The sequence below is a fragment of the Falco rusticolus genome, chromosome 15 (genome assembly GCF_015220075.1).
Source record: "Falco rusticolus isolate bFalRus1 chromosome 15, bFalRus1.pri, whole genome shotgun sequence".
Lineage (NCBI taxonomy): Eukaryota > Metazoa > Chordata > Aves > Falconiformes > Falconidae > Falco > Falco rusticolus.
In genome coordinates this window covers 11,006,835-11,025,745 of record NC_051201.1, presented here as the reverse complement: position 1 = coordinate 11,025,745, position 18,911 = coordinate 11,006,835, and the positions used below count along the sequence as shown (strand labels likewise).

At 38.3% G+C, this 18,911-nt stretch overlaps 1 protein-coding gene across 1 annotated transcript in view; it reads right to left on the bottom strand.

Moving 5' to 3' along the window:
- Positions 1 to 18,911, bottom strand: part of LOC119157640 (transcription initiation factor TFIID subunit 4-like) — a 146,358-nt gene that overhangs the window by 116,626 nt on the left and 10,821 nt on the right. The window contains exons 3-7 of the mRNA XM_037408707.1: positions 11,202 to 11,339; positions 9,325 to 9,552; positions 8,303 to 8,425; positions 6,553 to 6,642; positions 4,414 to 4,671 (exon numbers count right to left, since the gene is read on the bottom strand). Coding sequence (XP_037264604.1) covers positions 4,414 to 4,671; positions 6,553 to 6,642; positions 8,303 to 8,425; positions 9,325 to 9,552; positions 11,202 to 11,339 — 837 coding nt within the window. The remainder of the gene's footprint in view (positions 1 to 4,413; positions 4,672 to 6,552; positions 6,643 to 8,302; positions 8,426 to 9,324; positions 9,553 to 11,201; positions 11,340 to 18,911) is intronic.

The following is an 18,911-nucleotide window of genomic DNA, read 5'->3' as shown; positions in this document are numbered from 1 at the left end:
TCCTACAGTATTTCACCTGGTCTAATTCTGAATGTTTTCAGTGATGGCTTTTTCATCGCTGCCTTTGGGAGCCTGATCTGCCATCTAATCATCTGTCTTATTGTAAGGATATTTTGCCTTATATCCTGCCTAAATCCAGCTTTGCTTAATTATATCCTATTATTCGTATTTATAGTCTCTTAGACAGCTCTGATTCATTCATCAATATACTTTGATGATCAAACCCTTAAAATATTTGTAAATATTTTTTATCCTCCCCTTTAGCCACTGTTTGACCAAGTTGCATGCATTTAATTCTTTTAAGTTTTTCTTTTAGTCTTTGCTTTCAAGCCTGTCCTTTAATTGCCGTCTTTTATTACTGGTTTCCAAACCGCATTCCTTGCCAATACCCTTCTTATATTAAGGTACAGTGCACAAAATTCTGCAAGTAAACTCCATGATAACAACCTGGAAAACTACCAGGCTGTACTTCAAATAGGCATACAATTTGTCAAGTACAGGCTTTGTTCCTGTTAATGGATCCCAGATGTCTACTGCTCAACAGCCATTTTTATTTAAATTTTATTGTACACCGAATTCCAAGTCAGTGACTAGATCTTTATTTGTTCATTAATAGAAACTACTCCTTTTATCCAAACAGCCATCTTTTTCATTTCTAAGCTGCTCTGCACACAGGACAAAAAGAAAATTATTTCCTGTGAGTCACTAAAACGTGTAAAAATTACAATCATTCAACAACAGAAAAATGATGCCAGAAGAAGCTTCAGCAGAAAATTAAAAAGGAAAGCAGAACACCCCCATATAGCTTAACGCTTATTCTGCTGTTGCATCTGGTATCCAATTTCCATTACTCCATCTCACCTTTTGGGACCCTCCAACCACTATGACAGTCTCTGGAAAAGTGTTAGTAAATGTTTTAGAAAATACTATTCTAACGTAACTTAGAAGACGGCAGAATCTCCCCTCTGGACACTGTGCACAATTTAGTGCAGCAACAACAGTCCAGATGTATTTCTATACATCTTTCCTAACCCTAGACAGACCTGCACAAATCTTTATGTTGCTTTCCATATAATTGAATTTGTTTTAATTAAGATGGATCACTTTGAATTTCTTACTGTTTCCTTATTATTTAAATTTAATAATTGGCTTCAATCTCCAGGAGTACTTTCTCCTTATGATGCAGTGTCAACACAAGATATCAAGTGCTAACTGATCTCCCTTAGAACTTCAACACATTTAATAAAGAACATCTCTCTTATTCATAGAAATTTTACCCCCTGTAACACCCAGAACAAGACAGGCAGTCTGCATATATAAGGCTATACAGAGCTCCTGCACCCTAAGAATGACAATTTGGAGAAACTCTGAACATGGCACTTGGAACAATTAAAAAAAATTGATTGCTGGATTATCTCATTAGTGTCTCATCAATAAAATATTAGCCTAAGATTATTCCCCTTTTCCCTAGCTAGAAGTAGTTATATCAGCACTATCTAGCTCTTTAGAGCATAGCTTTTTCATGGTTTTGGAACATGACTCCAGTGTTTTACAGAACAGATAAATAAAATAGTTCCCTCTTTCATCTCTGCTAACACTATATATTGTAATGCTGAAGTCTCCTTTGCACAATCTACATTGCATGCTGAACAGCATTGACAGAATTACCATGTTGCAAGATAACTCAATATAACTGGAAGAAGTATCACCACATCTGACCCTTGTGTAAAATGGAAAAGTCAAAATAAAGAAAACCGCTAACGGATTCTCCACATTTTTAAAGAAACTAGGCTACTGTAAACCGGCTGGTATGAAAGGGTCTATAGTCCAAAACAGGCTTGCCCTTCTGCAGCTGGACAGTTTGCAAAGCCAGCTGGAATTCTCTCCAGTGAGCTTCAGGCTTGGAAAATCTGGAGCTCAGCCAGTTTTCTCCATCAGGGCTGGCCACCCCTAGGCAAGCCAGCTGTAATCTTCCTCTTCCGGACAAGACCCAGGCAAGATGGCCAGCAGCTCTTTGCTGTGCTCTGATTTTGGGGAGCACTAAGAAGTGAGAAGAGTGTGATCACTGTCACCACAAAAAAAAAAAGTCAATACTTACAAACAATTACTAGCAGGATATGGAGATGCTGCTGGGTTGTCTGCTTGGCACCTGAGCTGATGGCTGTTGTGGTATATGAGATTTTTTTAATGCAGTAAACTCTTACTGTCTGATGCTGCTTTTGTCTGTATAGAACTAATTTGAGGGCCATTAAGAAGTGCTTGGTTAATGTGACGTTTGGTTCTACGAAGTAATTACTGATAGATTGAAAACAAATACAGAAAGCAGTTTTGCAATAAAGCCAACAAACCATAATTTTTAACGTATTCACTTCTCCCTAAATGTTTTCTAGACAAGGCATAGTAATTAAGCTTAGTTTTGCTCTGCATTGTTTGCTACCTTTTGAAAATGTAGCAGTCATTTCAAGTAAGGTGAAAATTCAGACCTAGGCTTATGACCTCCACACAGAGAGAAAAACAACTTTTGCCCATCAGATCAATCTCTACAAGATACCACTTCAGCACTTTTCAGCTCCCTCATACTGTGTAGGTATGTTAAGTAAGACGACGTAGCAACTCTTCACGTTGTTAATCTCTGCTCAGGTTAACATCACAATTGCTTGCTTTGAGTATGCATTGACATGTGAGAGAGACACACAGAAGGTGTCTCTCATAAATCTGACTTTATCCCATTCAGAAAATATTCCACAAGAGCTATAATCGTAAGAGTAAAAATTCCTGTGGGCTTACTGACACATCAGCGTTCCTCAAAAGGTGGGGTGCAACATACCTAGTAGGCACAGGAATGTTTAAAGTCGATTGCAAAACATTGGAAAAAGCTGTGTTACTTGGCAGTAGGTTCCCCTTAAGACTGTAGCGTGAGATAAGGCTAGACATATAAGTATAAACATTCAGGGCCAGTAAAGAACCTGTCAGCCGCTGTCAGAAATCTGCTCTCCCCAGGACAAGGAGAAATTTCTACACTTATTGCCTGTAATTGCAACCAGTTCCCACTCCACTACCTTGGAAGTACCAAAACTATTGTCAATTCAGTCTTACGAAACATGGATGAATCAAAAAGAAGTCACAAAAGGTCTGAGGCACACATTTCTAATTAATACAACAGTCCAGAAAAGGTGGGGGGAACCCATCGTAGAAAAAAAAAGAATGCAAGTGGCTGAACAGAAAGCAGGTGAGTTAAGGTGCAAAATATCCAAGCATCTTGTGTGTACTGCAAAAGCCTGAGTCAGAAGTCTTAGCATCTAAGATGTTCTTAAACATTAAAACTATGCTCACTAAAGGATGGTAAAATTATAATAATTTCCGTTTAAAGTAATTTAACTACTAGAAAGTATTTGTAAGGTTCAAAAGACATGGCTCAGATGGCTCACACATTTTCAGTGTGCACAACTATTTTTAAAGCAAAAGAAATACTCTCTCTCCACACACCCTACAAATTATTTATATCGTTTATAGAGCCTATGAACAGAAGGATAGGTAACTGTAAAGTTTTACATTATTGTATGTGCTTTTCTGAATCTTGGTAATATAAATTGCTACCAACTTTATACACCTTCTGGAACTTGACAGTTTGATTTTGAAACTTTAGTCAAGTACTTGTACTCATACATACACAGAAACCACAGACAAAGGAACTTACATCTTTGCTTGAACGATGATAATGCCTGTATAAATTCAAGGCCTTGTAAAAATCCTAAATGTATTTTAATTACAAGTGTAAACACACAAGCAAGATCCTATGTAACAGCAGGATAAATTCCCCACACACCCATTGAGAAAGTGGCTGTATAGTTGCCCTAACGATAGTGCCTTTGAAATGAATGAATCTAAGCATGTGATACTCTAATATGCCCAACAATGACATATTTCAGTAAATAAAGTATGGCACTATTTCTAAACAAAACATGCTAAAACAGTACAGCTAGTCTACATGATTTTACAACTATATGTAGAAGAGTTTAAAATGAGAGTTAATTTTAATGCAAACTAATCTAAGCAAAGCAGCATACTTAATGACATACTAAAAATCATACTCTTGCCTGTAAGTCCTGAAAAGCTTTCTGTTCTACATTTGTAATTAACAAATTCCACTGTGCTCATGTAACAATCACTGTAGTCCAGACACAAAGGCCAAGAGCATACTTTTGTAGATTTAAGCTATGTTAACAATGCTATCTAAACTAACGGTTGAACACACTTGTGAACTAACTGCCATAAAATAAGTTACTACTACATATCACAGAATATGATACAGACAAACCAAAAATTATTTTCCCAAACAAGCTGCAATAAAAATAACATTGAAAACTGCTATTCAGTTTGTCAAGAAATTCTCTTTGATACTACAGTACCTACCAGTTGAGAACTCTGATTTGACTGTACCACCTTAACCTGAGGAGGCTGCACTGTATTTGATACAGAGACTGTGCAAATGTTGTTTGGTTGCCTTATTCCTATTGTCTGTGTTGTGACAACAGAGGAAATGCTTCCCGAGGCAGGCTGAGGTATAACTTGTGATAGCTTGGTTTGTTGAAGCGGCTGCTGAGACGGCTGTCCTTGCAAAACTGAATGTTGACTATTCAGTAAAGATTGTCTCAATGCAGGTAGACTTTTCTAAAAAGAGAAGAAAGTTTATGAAACATCAAATTTAGGCTGACAAAAAAATATTTTTAAATTTGCTGTAAACACAATAAAAAGAATGCAGCTTTCTTTCCAATTTTATTACCTGCCTATTTGTCAAAAAGTAGTAAGACTGAACATACTTTGTAAGAGGGAGAGTTCGGTTTACATTTTTAATAAGCTTTCAATTTCGATTTAGCAACCCTTTTGATTTTGATGCGCCCTAATTCCAGCACAGCAGTAAAACATCACACTCTCCTCCTCAAGACTACCTAGAACTTGTAGCTTAGGCCTTTGGAAGGGCAAAAAATGGAAACAGAAAAGGCAGAACCATAGGAACAACCCCCTATTCCCACTGCATGCCAGAAGTAGTAAGCTGCACCAATTTACTTCTCCTGACATGACTCCAGTACCTAGAACAAGATGATTTAACTGCTGATGCCCTACAGCAATAGCTGTTTACTGTATTATTACTGATGTAATGTATTCTGACTGGATTAGGAAAGTGTACTATTGTATGCTTCATGTTCAGACCAGTTCAACTAAAAAATACAGTTCTAAAAGGCTATATTGTACCTTCACCCATAAACTTTTTACTTTTTAAGTGGTAGTAGTGTTCCTTTGAAGTGCTCCCCCCAGGCAGCTGTAGAATGCAACAGTGTTTAGCCCAAGCCACAGTTCTTTCTAAACTTCTAATATTTATTTAAAAACTTAATACCAGTTGCCAAGAAAAGACTTCAAAGAAAGGAAGCAAGTTAAAACTTATCATGATGCTAAAGTGACTGTGGTATAAGAGCAGGAAAAGGCACGAAAAAAGGGTTAATGATAACTTGAAAAACCAGAAGCAGAGGGAGAGAGTTCTGAAGAAAAGCTGAAGTGAGAGAAGAAAGAAAGGAAATCTGCCCTAAACTGAGAAGGACTAGAAGAAAAATGCTTTTTAAATTATAGTTGTGGTTTTGTTGGGGCATAATTAAACACGCTTTGTATGCCTGTATATAATTTTGCATATGGAAACTATTGTAGCTAAGGTACAAGACCCAATTAGAAGTTAAATTTTCCCCCACCTATACCAACTTAGGACCCAACAATAAATCCATTTGGTACCGCATTAGATCTTCTGTTATAGATTAGTTCCAGATTACAAGCAGGATCAGCTAATCAGTTATTTCAACAGCATTATCCATTTTTCATAATGACCATAACACATACATTGAAAGTTATCAATGACTCAAATGTAGATTAAAAAAACAATATGGAAAAAGCTTATCAAATTACTTAAAGCATTCTACAGAAATAACTTCTGACTCTTCCAAAGTGAAAGCTGAACTTCTTCACAAAAAACATTACCTACTACCACAGAAAAGTATATACATTATAACAGTAAAGGATCACTACAGAATAGATAATGGATGAATTCCAAGCTAGGGAGTAAGTGCTTTTTTATATGAATCTAATTACTACAATGTTCTAGATCAGGGCTACTCAAGCAGTAAACTCCAGATCAGCTCTGGATGACAAATAAATTTTTTCTTAAACCTAAACCAAGGCCCCAAACACATGAGGTCTCCCTCCTGTAGGGATCCCCTTTCTTACCATTCCCTCAGCCCGTCAGGGCGCAGGCAGCTGCAGCAGCAGCCACAGCTCCCAGCCGCGGAAGGAAGCAGAAAGCAGCACCTGGCTGGCCCTGCAGCGACGGAGCCTGCACGTGACTTCCAGCCAAGAAGATTTTGCCAGCAGAAATTGCCAGCACAAAGTAAAAATTGAGTAGTCCTGCTCTAGACAGGTGAAGCTAATTCCGCTTAAAAACTATATGTTAAAATTTCACGTACCGACATTTGCACTGAAATAAATTTATCTAAACAATATTCTTATTACCTTAAGGAAAGGTACAAGATATGGCTGAGGAGATGATTTGAGTTCCGATTGAAGGCGGCCTGTAAATTCTTCTGGATCAATCTTTGCATCCTTCATGGGGAAGAAAAAAAGAAAATCATCAAAAACTCAGTTCAGTTGTCTGGTTGTTTTTTTTCCAGATAATATATATGTATATATCTCCAGCTAAACAGGCTACCATACCAAGAATAACTTTCAAAGCTCAAGTCCCTCAACTCCTCTCTATAAAATCCTTCTGTCAAGAGGTAATTTATATATGTAATATGCCACTCAGAATTCAGACAGCTCCCTTTGCGATGCACAATTTAAGAAGCAACAAGATCCCACAAACACTTAAGTCCTTTTTAGGACTCCATTCTCCCACTAACCTTTACATAGGGATTTCTTTTTAAAAATATTAATTAAAAAAAACAGGTTGTTGAACTAACCTTACAAACTATTATAAAATATGTCAGCCCCTGTAATAAGAAAGTATCTTTACTTCATTCCAAAACCAATTTTGAAGGTCCAGTTTAAGTTAGTAGAATATACGTATGTGTATTTATATATAAAAGAGATGTAAAGCATATGCATATATAAAAAGCGTACATGTAATTATATACACAGAATTTTCACCTATACAAATGTGTGTATGTGTAGACATGTGTATATACTCACAAAATATACACTTATGAATATATATATTTCACATATTCAGTAGTTAATACCAGAAAACTCCAGTACCATTACTTACAATCTCAGGTTGTAATAAGAACATTCATTAGCTTTCCTGCACTGATAGAGAACAAGAACAAAGCCAAACAAACCAAAACAACCTTCAATAAATATATTTATCATGTCATGTGTCTCATTACTTTGTTTAAAATATTTAAAGTAGTTACCTTCACCTAGTTAATCTTTCCTAGTTTTCAAAAGTTCAAATGAGGTTTTATTGGAACCACTTATTATTGTTGAATTGTATTATTGTTGAATGGGTCATACTTAAAGTCTTAGGCTTGTCTAAAATAGACAGGCTTCTCTGTCAATGAACTCAAAGAAATACATATCATATTTTAATACTTTTAAATCCAAGTTCTTCATAGACAATAATTAATTTCTTCTAAGAAGCTTGATCATTTGTTCAGCTCCACAGTAACATCTGTTTGCAACTCATTTATGAAATTCACTGAAAAATCTGTTGCACTGCAGACTACAGTAAGTCAGACTTCTTCTCAGCCCAAGGACTCTGTCTAGCAGAAACACAACTTTGCCTCTTGAAATCCACCTGCAGTGAAGGCCCCATGCAGCAGCGTCTGCCTGCAGAACTGCTCGGACTCAGCAGCTTAGCAAAATACTTTTCCTTCAGTCCAAGAAACTCTAAACCACATTTAATAGCTTCTTACTGTTTCAGAGAAGACCATGGTTTGGAGAAAAAGAAACTTCACGCATCCTCAAGGAAAAATCCTGTATTTTACTCTATTTTTCTAAATAGAAGACCAAAATATTATCCATCAAAACAAAAGTGCCTTTGACAAATGCATACTTTGTTGCATTTCCCCTTCCAGAAACTAAGAGAAAGCCTACCTTTAACAGATTTTTGAAGACATGAAACATACCACTTTGATGCAGCCCAACTCCTTTCACTTTCATTACAACAAAAAAAAAATGGTTAAGATCAAAGCAGTAGTTTTCAGCACATGTAAATAACAAGCTTACTAGGTAACTGACAAAATGAAGATAACTAAGTATTTACCAACAAATCTTGAACCAGAGCTTTCACATTACGGGATGTTTCTGGAGATGGTGAATTGTGAGAAGCAAGTTTTATAAGGGTAGCTAAAAAGTTTTTGCATTTTTTCACATTCTCTTGCATTTCCTGCAAAAGCCAGAGAAAACAAATATCAGAACCATGCTATTTTCCATTAGGATCAATGTGTGCTCTGATCACTATAACGGGGAAAATTATGGAATTGTCCCAATTCAGGCAGGACATATTTGACATACATCTGCAGCTATTTTACAGTTGCTGCTAGTTAGCTGACATTTTCTTCACTTCTTTATGTAACTGAACATCATACCTCACAAATACTAACAAAAAAACCCCCAAACCACAAAACAATGAAAGAAATATATTTAATACTTTACAGTCTGTTTTGATAAAAATATCTTTAAATATGAGAAGTAACACAACAATTTGTTGTGAGATGCAATCTCCTTTGAGATGCTCAATACACAATGTACAATGTTCCCCAAGCTATCTAAATTTGTTAAATTATTGATTCAGAACGTTTTTTTGTACAAAGCAGCTACAGCAGTAAAATCAAATTAGAAAGTCTTCAAACATCACCATATCTAATCTTTTCTTCATCAGTAGTAAAACAAGCTTCAATTTTTCAAGCCATTGTTTTTATATGGTGTTATTACTCCAAGAAACAGAAACATTACACTTCAGTGTAACCACAGTTTTGAGGATCAGCAACATGATAATAACAAAGTTCATAGACTGAAGGCCTGATTCTTCTGCCTACAGAAACAGAATGGTTCTTTCACTACTGACATGTACATGGCAGGATGGGGAGAGCCAACCACACGTGTTCTTCCTCTCAGAATTGGTATCCAATTTACTTGAAAAGAGGGGAAGGTTTTCTTTGGAAAGTGTTTGTTCCATCATGGAAAGCGTGCCTGCATGCAGGAAAAGTTCTTTCTGTTTCTGAATAGACCTGAGAAGTTCAGGAAATACTAAGGAGACCAAGTATCTAGTATTTTAAAACTTACCTGTGATACAACTGTAGTTCCAGGTACAGGAGAGCTCGGTATGACCTGCGGCTGTGCTGGTACTTGTGCTGTTGTATGAGGTGGAAGTGGCAGCCGAGGCTGACCCTGGTTTTGTGCTGAAGCTTGAGTTTGTCCACCAGTAATTACTGCAGGTTGTTGAGAAGCCGACGTTCCAGTTGCTACTGTTGTCTTGAATAAATTTTGAGCACTTGTTGTAGCTACTGATACCTATTAATATTTTATATTGAAAAAAGCTGATTATCTTCTTTAAAATCTTTTACTCTATCATAAAGTTCTTCAAAGTCTGACAAGAAAAACTTGTTTCCTTTCAAATATAGCCATGCTGACAAATAGAACCACTGACCTTACTTATAACCCTAATTTTGTCACCCTTTACTGAACAGTGAAAGTCCTCATATAAAGTTCTTTTTATTACAAAAATAAGTGTGCCACTAAAAAATAAGATGCTATTATCCAGCCATGTAAGATCACCATGATGATGTGACTTCTCAAACTCAACTTTCTGTAAATTTGGCCCTTAATATAACAACTCAGTTCCCAATGATCTGAGGTCATGTCATCAGGTTTACAATTATCTATACCACAGTTACAATGACAGCTCAGATCCAGATGACAAATGCACTAACACTAGTGAATCTGGTATTAACCATTAGTGGTTTCCTAAATAGTGGTGAGCCCAGTAGCAGCATATATGCTTTTGCACCAGTGCAAAGACCTAGTGAATCAAACTGTCCTGGATGGACCTAGCTGGGCCATATACCATGTGGCACACTCCTCAACCTTGGCAGGCTGGAAAGCTTATCAGGCTGCACAGAACACCACGTGCACACACCCCCACCCTCATCCAGTTCAGCTCTCACACTTTATCTGACCTAATAAGCCACTCTTCCAAGAGCCAAAAAAATCTCAGACACACCAAATGAGACTGCAGAAGCTACAGAGAGCTCAGCCAAGTAGCCTAACACACTGAGCAGAAGCCACCAGAACCTCCCAATCCAGCCTGACAGCAGAGCTTTGCTCTGTCTTGGGTGCAGCAGCAGAACAAGCTGACCCAGGCACTGCAATGCCACAGGTGATGCCATGGGTCCTGCAGCACTGGTGACCATACAGCAGATACCACAGTTCTCAATGGGGAACAAACATAGTGCAGCATGTCCACCACTGAAACAGTATTTGTGAGGCCAGCTGATTTAAGTTTTCTCTTTAAAAATAAAGCTTGCTTAAAACTGCATCTACACTACCCCAAAAAACACTGGGGGTACAAAAAAGACAGGCTGATGGAATTGGGGTTGTTCAACCTGGAGAAAACTCAACTCCAGGAAAACCTTATAGCTGCCTTTCAATACTTAAAGGGAGGGGAATTATAAGAAAGATGGGGACAGACTTTTGCAAGGGTCTGTAGCAACAGGACAAGGGCTAATGGTTTTAAAAAGAGCACAGACTTAGTAGAGAATTTCTCCCTAATATCTAATCTGTCAGGGTGGTGAGACACTGGAAGAGGCTGCCCGGAGGAGCTGTGGATGCCCCATCCCTGGCAGTGTCCAAGGCCAGGCTGGATGGGGCTTTGAGCAACCTGCTCCAGTGGAAGGTGTCCCTTGGTGGGAGGCTGGAACTAGGTGATCTTTAAGGTCTCTCCAACCCAAACTATTCTGTGATTCTATGAAACATTAGAAAATAAGATCTAGGCTATCACTCAGCACCTGCATAGCACATTCTGACTATACATTCATTATTATTCCTGGTATTACATTTGCAATAAAAACAAACATGAACATCAAAATTCACTTTTGAAAAAACTATGTAATTACAAACATCATTTTCTTCACCCATCTTTTGCTTTTTATATTACTACTTACTGTGGTATGTGAAAGAATAGAGCCTCCAGGCAGAGTCGCAGCAGTTGTAGCACTGACAGGGGTAGCAGTTGATGGAACAACTTTGGCTTGCACTGGAAGTCCTAGGCGGACAGTAGATGTGGCTACAGAAGTTGGTTGCTAATAAAGGAAAAATAAGCATTTTATATTTTTCCTCCTTATAAACTTGATTTCCAATACTTTTTTATAATACTGATGACATAAATAATCATTATGAATGCTGAACAAAAAACAACCCAAAACTAGTAATACATTTTTAAATATATATTCACAAATAATGCAAAAATGAGCTTTCTTACGTTCAATGGTATGGTTGCAGTATTTCTCCTAAAAAGCTATTTTTCATACAGATATGTGGAAATGAATATAACATCAATTTTTTGCAGGTCACATCGGATGTGACCTGCAAAAAATTGATGTTACATTGATCTATTAGTTCAGTTGTAATATTTACATTTCAGTATTCATCAAGATTTGAGTTTATAATTGCCAGTAACACATATTGGTCCTTTTGATATTTACTGGCCTGTTCTACTGCTTTTTCTTGAAGAAAATTAACATGCAGAGAAAATTCAGAGAGCAGAAAATGTGATTTCAGATTAAAACATATAGAAATTAATTTGCACAAAAATAAAGTCTAAGCATTTGGGGAATCTTTGTAATAAATGCACACTCTGTAACCGGACAGCAACTGGAATGTTAAGTGCAGACAAAGGAAAATGACTGGCTTATAGCCTCTCACTCAGTAGCATACTCTACAACTCAGTATATCTCTCATGCAGCAAACATAGTGGTTTTGTAACTTACTTTACCTGAGAGGTTGACATCTCTTACCATCATATAAAAGGACAATATTTAGGAATTAAAAAATGTACCCAGGAAAGTTGTTATTTAATTCTACAGGAATGTAAATACCATTACGGAAGAAATACCTCACACAATATGGCAATTATGACAAAAAGAGAACCACTCGTTAAAAACAGAGGCTCCACTGGTCTCTTGTAACTTATATTTGTTAAGATTTATATTCAAGCACATACTTAGAAAAGACAAATTTTCCAAGTGGCTGTAGTAATAAATCATAGACAATACTGTTTCTCACAAGATAAAACCGTTTTTCCTTAATTTACATTTTAAATTATGTATGTCTCTAATATTTTTATAAAGAGCTGCTTATTTTAGATTCTTACATTGTCTACTAAGCCTACATAAAATACTTCTTCAAAGTACACTTGAGAGATCTCCAAAAGGAACAGAGGCCCAGGCAGGCATGCAAAACCCCAAGCATTCCTTACGGATCAGTCCAGCAATATCGTCTACTGTATATCAATCTTCTATACTCAGGGAGGAAAAGGTGGGGAAAAATAAAATTAAAAAATCTACCTGACATCCAAACAAAACATTCTTTTTTTGTTTGGATAGCATTCAAGATTTTTGAAATCTTGACTTAGGGATGTCTTACATACTGAGACATCCTAGAGACAATAAACAGCATCACCATGAATAGGCAGAATTGTCTGGGTTTTTTGGAAGAAGCTTTTTCTGTTGTTAAATACCACACTTATTTTCTTCATTGTAAAGAAGATCACTTACTCCAATTTCCTTAAAATATGGGTTGAATGAAACTATATTTACTCAACGAATGTTTGCATTTAAAAACATAAATACTGTGTATCTTGGTCATTTGCTTATAATCAGTGCTTCCAATCTAGAAATACAACGTGCCCATGAGATATATCTGCCCCTTTCTTGTCAGTAAGAGCTTCCAGAGGTGAGGATTTATAAAGCAAGCAAGATAACCAGGCAAACTTCTGGCAGTTGCTCAGTTCTGAGAAAGATCTGCGGCCAGAAATCCACAAATACATAGCTCAGACTGCTACCTAGAGAATTTTTCTCATCTAGTAAGTGCTCACGATTCATCACAGGAACATACTTAAAAACAACGCTGCATATAATCAAAATACAAAATTTCAGTGTTATAACAGCATACTATTCAACCAAGTATGTACTCCACTGTGCCAGACCACAGGAGCAAACTATGCAACATGAAGACTAAAATTCACCCTCAGTTTTAGAAATCAATAGTGACAAAAGCCTTTGATACAAAATGGCAGTAAAGTGTACTAACGTGTTAGATATGAAGAAAAAGCCTTACTACCAAAAAACTGCAAAGTAACGCAATAGTCTACTAATGCTGTTCCAAAACTCATAAATGTTAAAAAAGGTAAGTATGAAACAAGCGTATGAGAAACATAATAAGGAACTAGCCTAGAGAAATTCTTAAGTATCATGGAAATGATTTTCAAATGACAGATACAAGTTGCTAGAAGACACTCTAAGGACTCCCCAACACAAATGCTTCAAGAAGAACTGCTAAAAACTATTTAGAAACAAATAGCTGTGTTTTCTATGAAAGGAAAGCCGTAAACAGATCTCATGAGAAATCCATCAAAAAGGAAAAAAATATCAACAATATAAAAAAAAATAATTTAACCCAATGTGTCAAGTTCCTACTGGAACAATCTAAAACAATGTATGATGTTCTTCAAAGAAAAACTGCTAAGGTTTGGTATGCTATTAAACTCCAAAACTACCAAGAAAGGCTTAGAAAAGAATACATTTTCAAACGTAACTGTATTATTTTTGATTAAACACATCACATGTTTTTACATATCCTAAATACATGAAAGTAATGTTTAAGAGGCTTTTTCCCTGTACTCAGACATTAGCAGGCAGGAAACTAGAACATGAATGCAGTATATAACCCACCACCAACCGCCGTGGGGACACTGGAGAATGCTTACAGTAGCCTGTTGCATACAGACTTGGGCTGGCTCTGTCCACACAGAGAGATCAGAAAGTGTCAGAGGAGCACAACACAGTGCTACTTTGGAAAGAAGGATTTCAAAACTAATCTGGCTCACGTCTGGCCAGCTTAGACAAGGGATGTCCCAAGCTTCCTTCTGCCTGCACAAGTGATGCAGATAAGGCAGCCGATCCCAGTTTCAGGGTGCAAGAAGCCACTTCCACAAAGGCAGGAAGCACACATTAGAATTGTTCATGGAAGAAAACAGTGTGGAATTACTCTGTCCCCTGTAAACTCAGTCTCTAAATAACTTCATCTTCACTTTCCTATGTAGACCTTCTCCCCAGAGCTCTGGACACACGAATAGAGAGGCAAAGCTTGAGGCAAGAATGGGAGCAAATTGCACTTGTGCCTGTCTTGCACTAACCAGCCGCCTCTATATTTGAAGGAATATGCAAGGCTGCATTTGAAAAAGCAGGCTGTTTGAATATCGAGAAAATACACCAAAGATTATTTGTCACTGCCAAGGCAGGCCTAGACCAATTTTGGGTACTGCATAGTGCATTCCAGCTTCATAAAATCAAGACAATTTAAATAGCCACTGATGTATGTAAATCCTCGCAAACAGGTCTGTGGTATACTTGTATTTTGTACCATAGGGTGCCAGCAACACAGTCCCTGCACTACAAAGCCAGAGAGCTTATTTTGACAAGTATATTGCATATACATTTCATGATCAGTCCTGTCAACAAACTTGGCCACTATCAACCACAAAAGGAAGAAAGAAAATCCTCCAACAGCATCTTAACAAACATTAACACAAAAGCAGGGGCAAGTTATCACAATACACATCATGACACCTCTTTGTGTCTTCCCATACATTGCTTCACTAGGTACTATGCAAAACTCAATTTCAGCAGAATATGACCTTTAAGTTTAGATTTCAATTTGCAATATCCGAAATCAAACTAAATTCTAAACATTAATCCAGAAGACTTCTTATGAACAAAACAGGCCACCCTAAGGTGCCCTGATGCCTCAAACAATACAAGACAATTTAATGAAGAGAAAACCAAGGTGGGATCACAGACACTGGAAGGAGCTTAAGGCTAAAGGTCAAACCTGGTAGCTTATCTATATTGGGTTTGTGTGGAGGGCTGTGTTCGCGGGGGCACAGGGTGGCTTCTGTGGGAAGGTGCCAGCAGCTTCCCCCGTGCCCGATGGAGCCGATGCCAGCCGGCTCCCAGCCGGACCCGCTGCTGGCCAAGGCCGAGCCCGGCAGCGACGCTGGCAGCGCCTCTGGGATAACGGGTTTCAAAAGGGGGAAAGTTCCTGCGCAAGAGCAGCTGCAGGGGGAGAGGGGAGGGAGCCCGTGGGAGAGCAACAGCCCTGCAGCCCCCCAGGCCAGGGCAGGAGGGGGCCGGGGGGGCTCCAGGCGCCGGAGGCCGTGGGGAAGCCCCCGGCGAGGCAGGCTGTGCCCCCAGCCCCGGGGGGTAACGGGGAGCAGACCCCCACCCGCAGCCCCTGGGACCCCAGGCCGGGGCAGGGGCAGCGTGTGAGGGGCAGGAGCGGCAGCGACAGCGTGTGCGGGACTGACCCCAGCCCCGTTCCCCGTCCCCCTGCCCCGCTGCGGGGAGGAGGGAGAGACATCGGGAGCCAAGCTGAGCCTGGGGAGGGGGGAGGGGAGGGGGGAAGCTGTTCTTAACACTCGGGTTAGTTCTCGTTACCCTGATCCCGTTTGATTGGTAACAAATTCAGCTGATCTCCCCGAGTCGAGTCCGTTCTGCCCGTGCCGCTGTGTGGCGAGTGATCTCCCTGCCCTTGGCTCGACCCACCAGCCTTTCGCCTCTCCTTGCATCTTCTCTCCCCTGTCTGGATGAAGAGGGGGGTGACAGAGCCACTTTGGTGGGCACCTGGCCCCCACCAGGCTCAGCCCACCACATCATTTTAAAACACCTAATTTATACAACCTTTCTTATACGCACAGCTGTAGCCCTCCCTACTGTGAAGGTACCATAACACTCCCCATTACCAAACTCTGTTCTCTGATACTTAAAATTCTGTGAAACTTCTGAAGAGTTCATGGAAAAACTTCACATACTTATTGACTGCCTCTCAGTTCTTTTGGTTATAGTTTGTCTGGAACATGCAGTTAAACATCAGATGCAGAGTAATTTGTATGTCGGTGATTTCACTTTTTCACTCTGGTAAAAATACAGCCAAATTGAGCCTAAGTACTAACCTTTTGAAAACTTGACATTTGCGCACAATTGCAGAAAACGACCGGAGGCAGAACCTCTAACATGTCAGCCGGCAGAGGCAGAACCTTCATTGCCAGCACAGCTCTGAGACACCACAGCATCACTGGAGTCAAGCAGCAGAACCCAAAAAGCTGGGAGGTGCTGCTGTGTTCCTCACATTTGTGATGCCCCTTTTGGGTTCACGAACTAGGAGAAAAACAGGCAAGGAAGACACAGGACAGAACTGGGAGCAATTAGACAAGACAGGCAGAGGAGCCTGGGACCACCAAAGAGACCTTGAGTAATCTGGGGTTCTAAGTCCCAAACCCCTACCTCTGAAGGGTCAGCATCCTGTTGGTGTAAGCAAATATCCATATAATCCATTATCAAAGTACTTTCTCATTCTGTAAGTGGCTGGTCCATCTATAATCACTAGAATTCATCCAAAGAACCTGGTGGATAAGAAGCAGCTGAATTCTGGCACTACAAATTAGATTCTACCCTTGCCTCAATTGCTCAGTGCTTGTGCTGCATGCAAATACAGATAATCTAATAACTATTCTTATGCCATATATTTCAAGTGCCCAACTTGAAATGTGGAGTTTGTGACGAGGAGTGGTTATGGCTGCAACTGAAGACAAGGAAGTCAAACTGAACACAAAAAATTAACCTGTATTTTTAATTTAATACTTAAAATAGAGACAATTAAGCTCTGTTTTCTACTTATAAAAAGAAGCTAATAATCCCCTTAACTGCATTATTGAGAAAGTTGTTACAGGGATAAGCTTCACAAAAAACCCTGCTTGGTTATTAATTCCCACTTCAGAGGGGGGCTTCGATAGTATGCAGCAGATAAGCCTGAAGCAACCCACTGAACAGTGGAGAAAAAATATTACATAATTCTTCATTAATTAATTAAGACTGTCCAGCCTACACACTGTAGAAATTAAAAATAACAGCAGTATGTGGTCATGCAACATAATGCATATGCACATGGGAGCCACTATTACATTGCTCAGGAACCTTCTTCACAGCATTTCCTAATCTTTGCACATTTAATTTCACAGCCTTACTAATGACTTGAGTGTTTTCTAAGAAGTTTTAAAAGATGTGTTAATGCTATGAAAATGTAAGCAGTAGAATTTGTACGTAGTGAGGACTTATCTGCTTATACAGAAAAGTTTCACTCGCCATGAAGGAAAGTGATTTTGTGGTTAAAGCGCAGTTGAGACCATAAATTTTTTACTTTCTCTGGTCTTCCAGCCTACCTGCCCTACTAACACAAATGTATTCTCCAAAACATTGTACAAGAAGCCCAAAAAATGTCTATAAAAAAGAAATAGTACAGAATAGCTTATTTGATAATAATGGTAACAAACCTCAGGCAGCAACAAAGATTTATCAATTTGCATAAAGCTTCAGCAAAAAGTAAAACGAGCATTTGTCAGAACAGCAGAAAGGGTGTGAAAGAGACAGAAAAAAAGAAAGAGATCAATCAATGAGGAAAAAATTACCAAAAGATAACATAAACACTGCTGAAAATACAGACACAGCATAGTATCAGAACCATCTCAGATTTGAAAGATTTGCTTTAGCAAGAGCAGGAGCCTGTGAAACGTCAGCCAAGTTTAGAACTGCTCCCCACATCACATGTGATAGCAAAGACTAAGCTGTTGTTGCTTGCATTGAGCATATTTCACAGCAAAAATATAGCCACTTCCAGAGCAGGTGATTCAGCACTTTTCGCAAGTTCAAGACTTTTTTTTTTTTCTTTTTAAAAAAGGATGGTAAAGTGAAACAATAGAAAGTGAGTATGAAAACACAAAAAACAAATCAGTAAAATTAGTATCATGAACTTGAAATTCTGAAGCACAGAAGTTAGAAAAATGCCTAAAGCAACAAAAAACAAAGCTAGAATTGTCATTTTCGTAACAATATATATTATTGATATATTGAATGGACAATTTAGGCAATGAAAACAAAAATCAAGTGACAGGTAATCATACTTGTAGCAGAAGAACTGTTAAGTAGCCCACTTATGTGCCTAAATATCTGGACTAAAGCATCAAACTTTACACGTAACTTTACTTTTTCTGATCACTAATAATATACAAAGCAACTTCATACTGGAAAACATATTTTGAATCAAACTTGAAACAAAAACATTAGCAAACTCTTAGACCAAATCTATTTCCTGCAGCATTCTCATGAAAATTCCAATTTACACTATTTCACCTGATTTGTGAGTTCCAGTAACAGATATTCTGTAATAGAAAATTATGGGCCAGGCTAATGATATTCACTTTATCTGCTTGGTGTACAGCAGCACTTCAATTTTGTAACCAACATAAAATAGTTCTACTTTTTTCAAAACTTAAATAAGTAACTTTTCTGGGGGTGGGGGAGTGGTTGGTTATGTATGTAAACCAACTGGTTATCAAGATAATGAAAACCACCAAACAATATCTGCATCAAAAGCATGAAAAGCCATAAACTGTACAAATGAAAAATGTAGTTAAACAAAAGAAACGCAGCAAAGAAAAACTAGATGGCAGCACCTACCTATTTTTCATAATTTCACAAGTAAAAACTTCAAAACAAGAGAGGCAAAAATGTAATGCAACCTAAATAATGTTTTAAAAGACT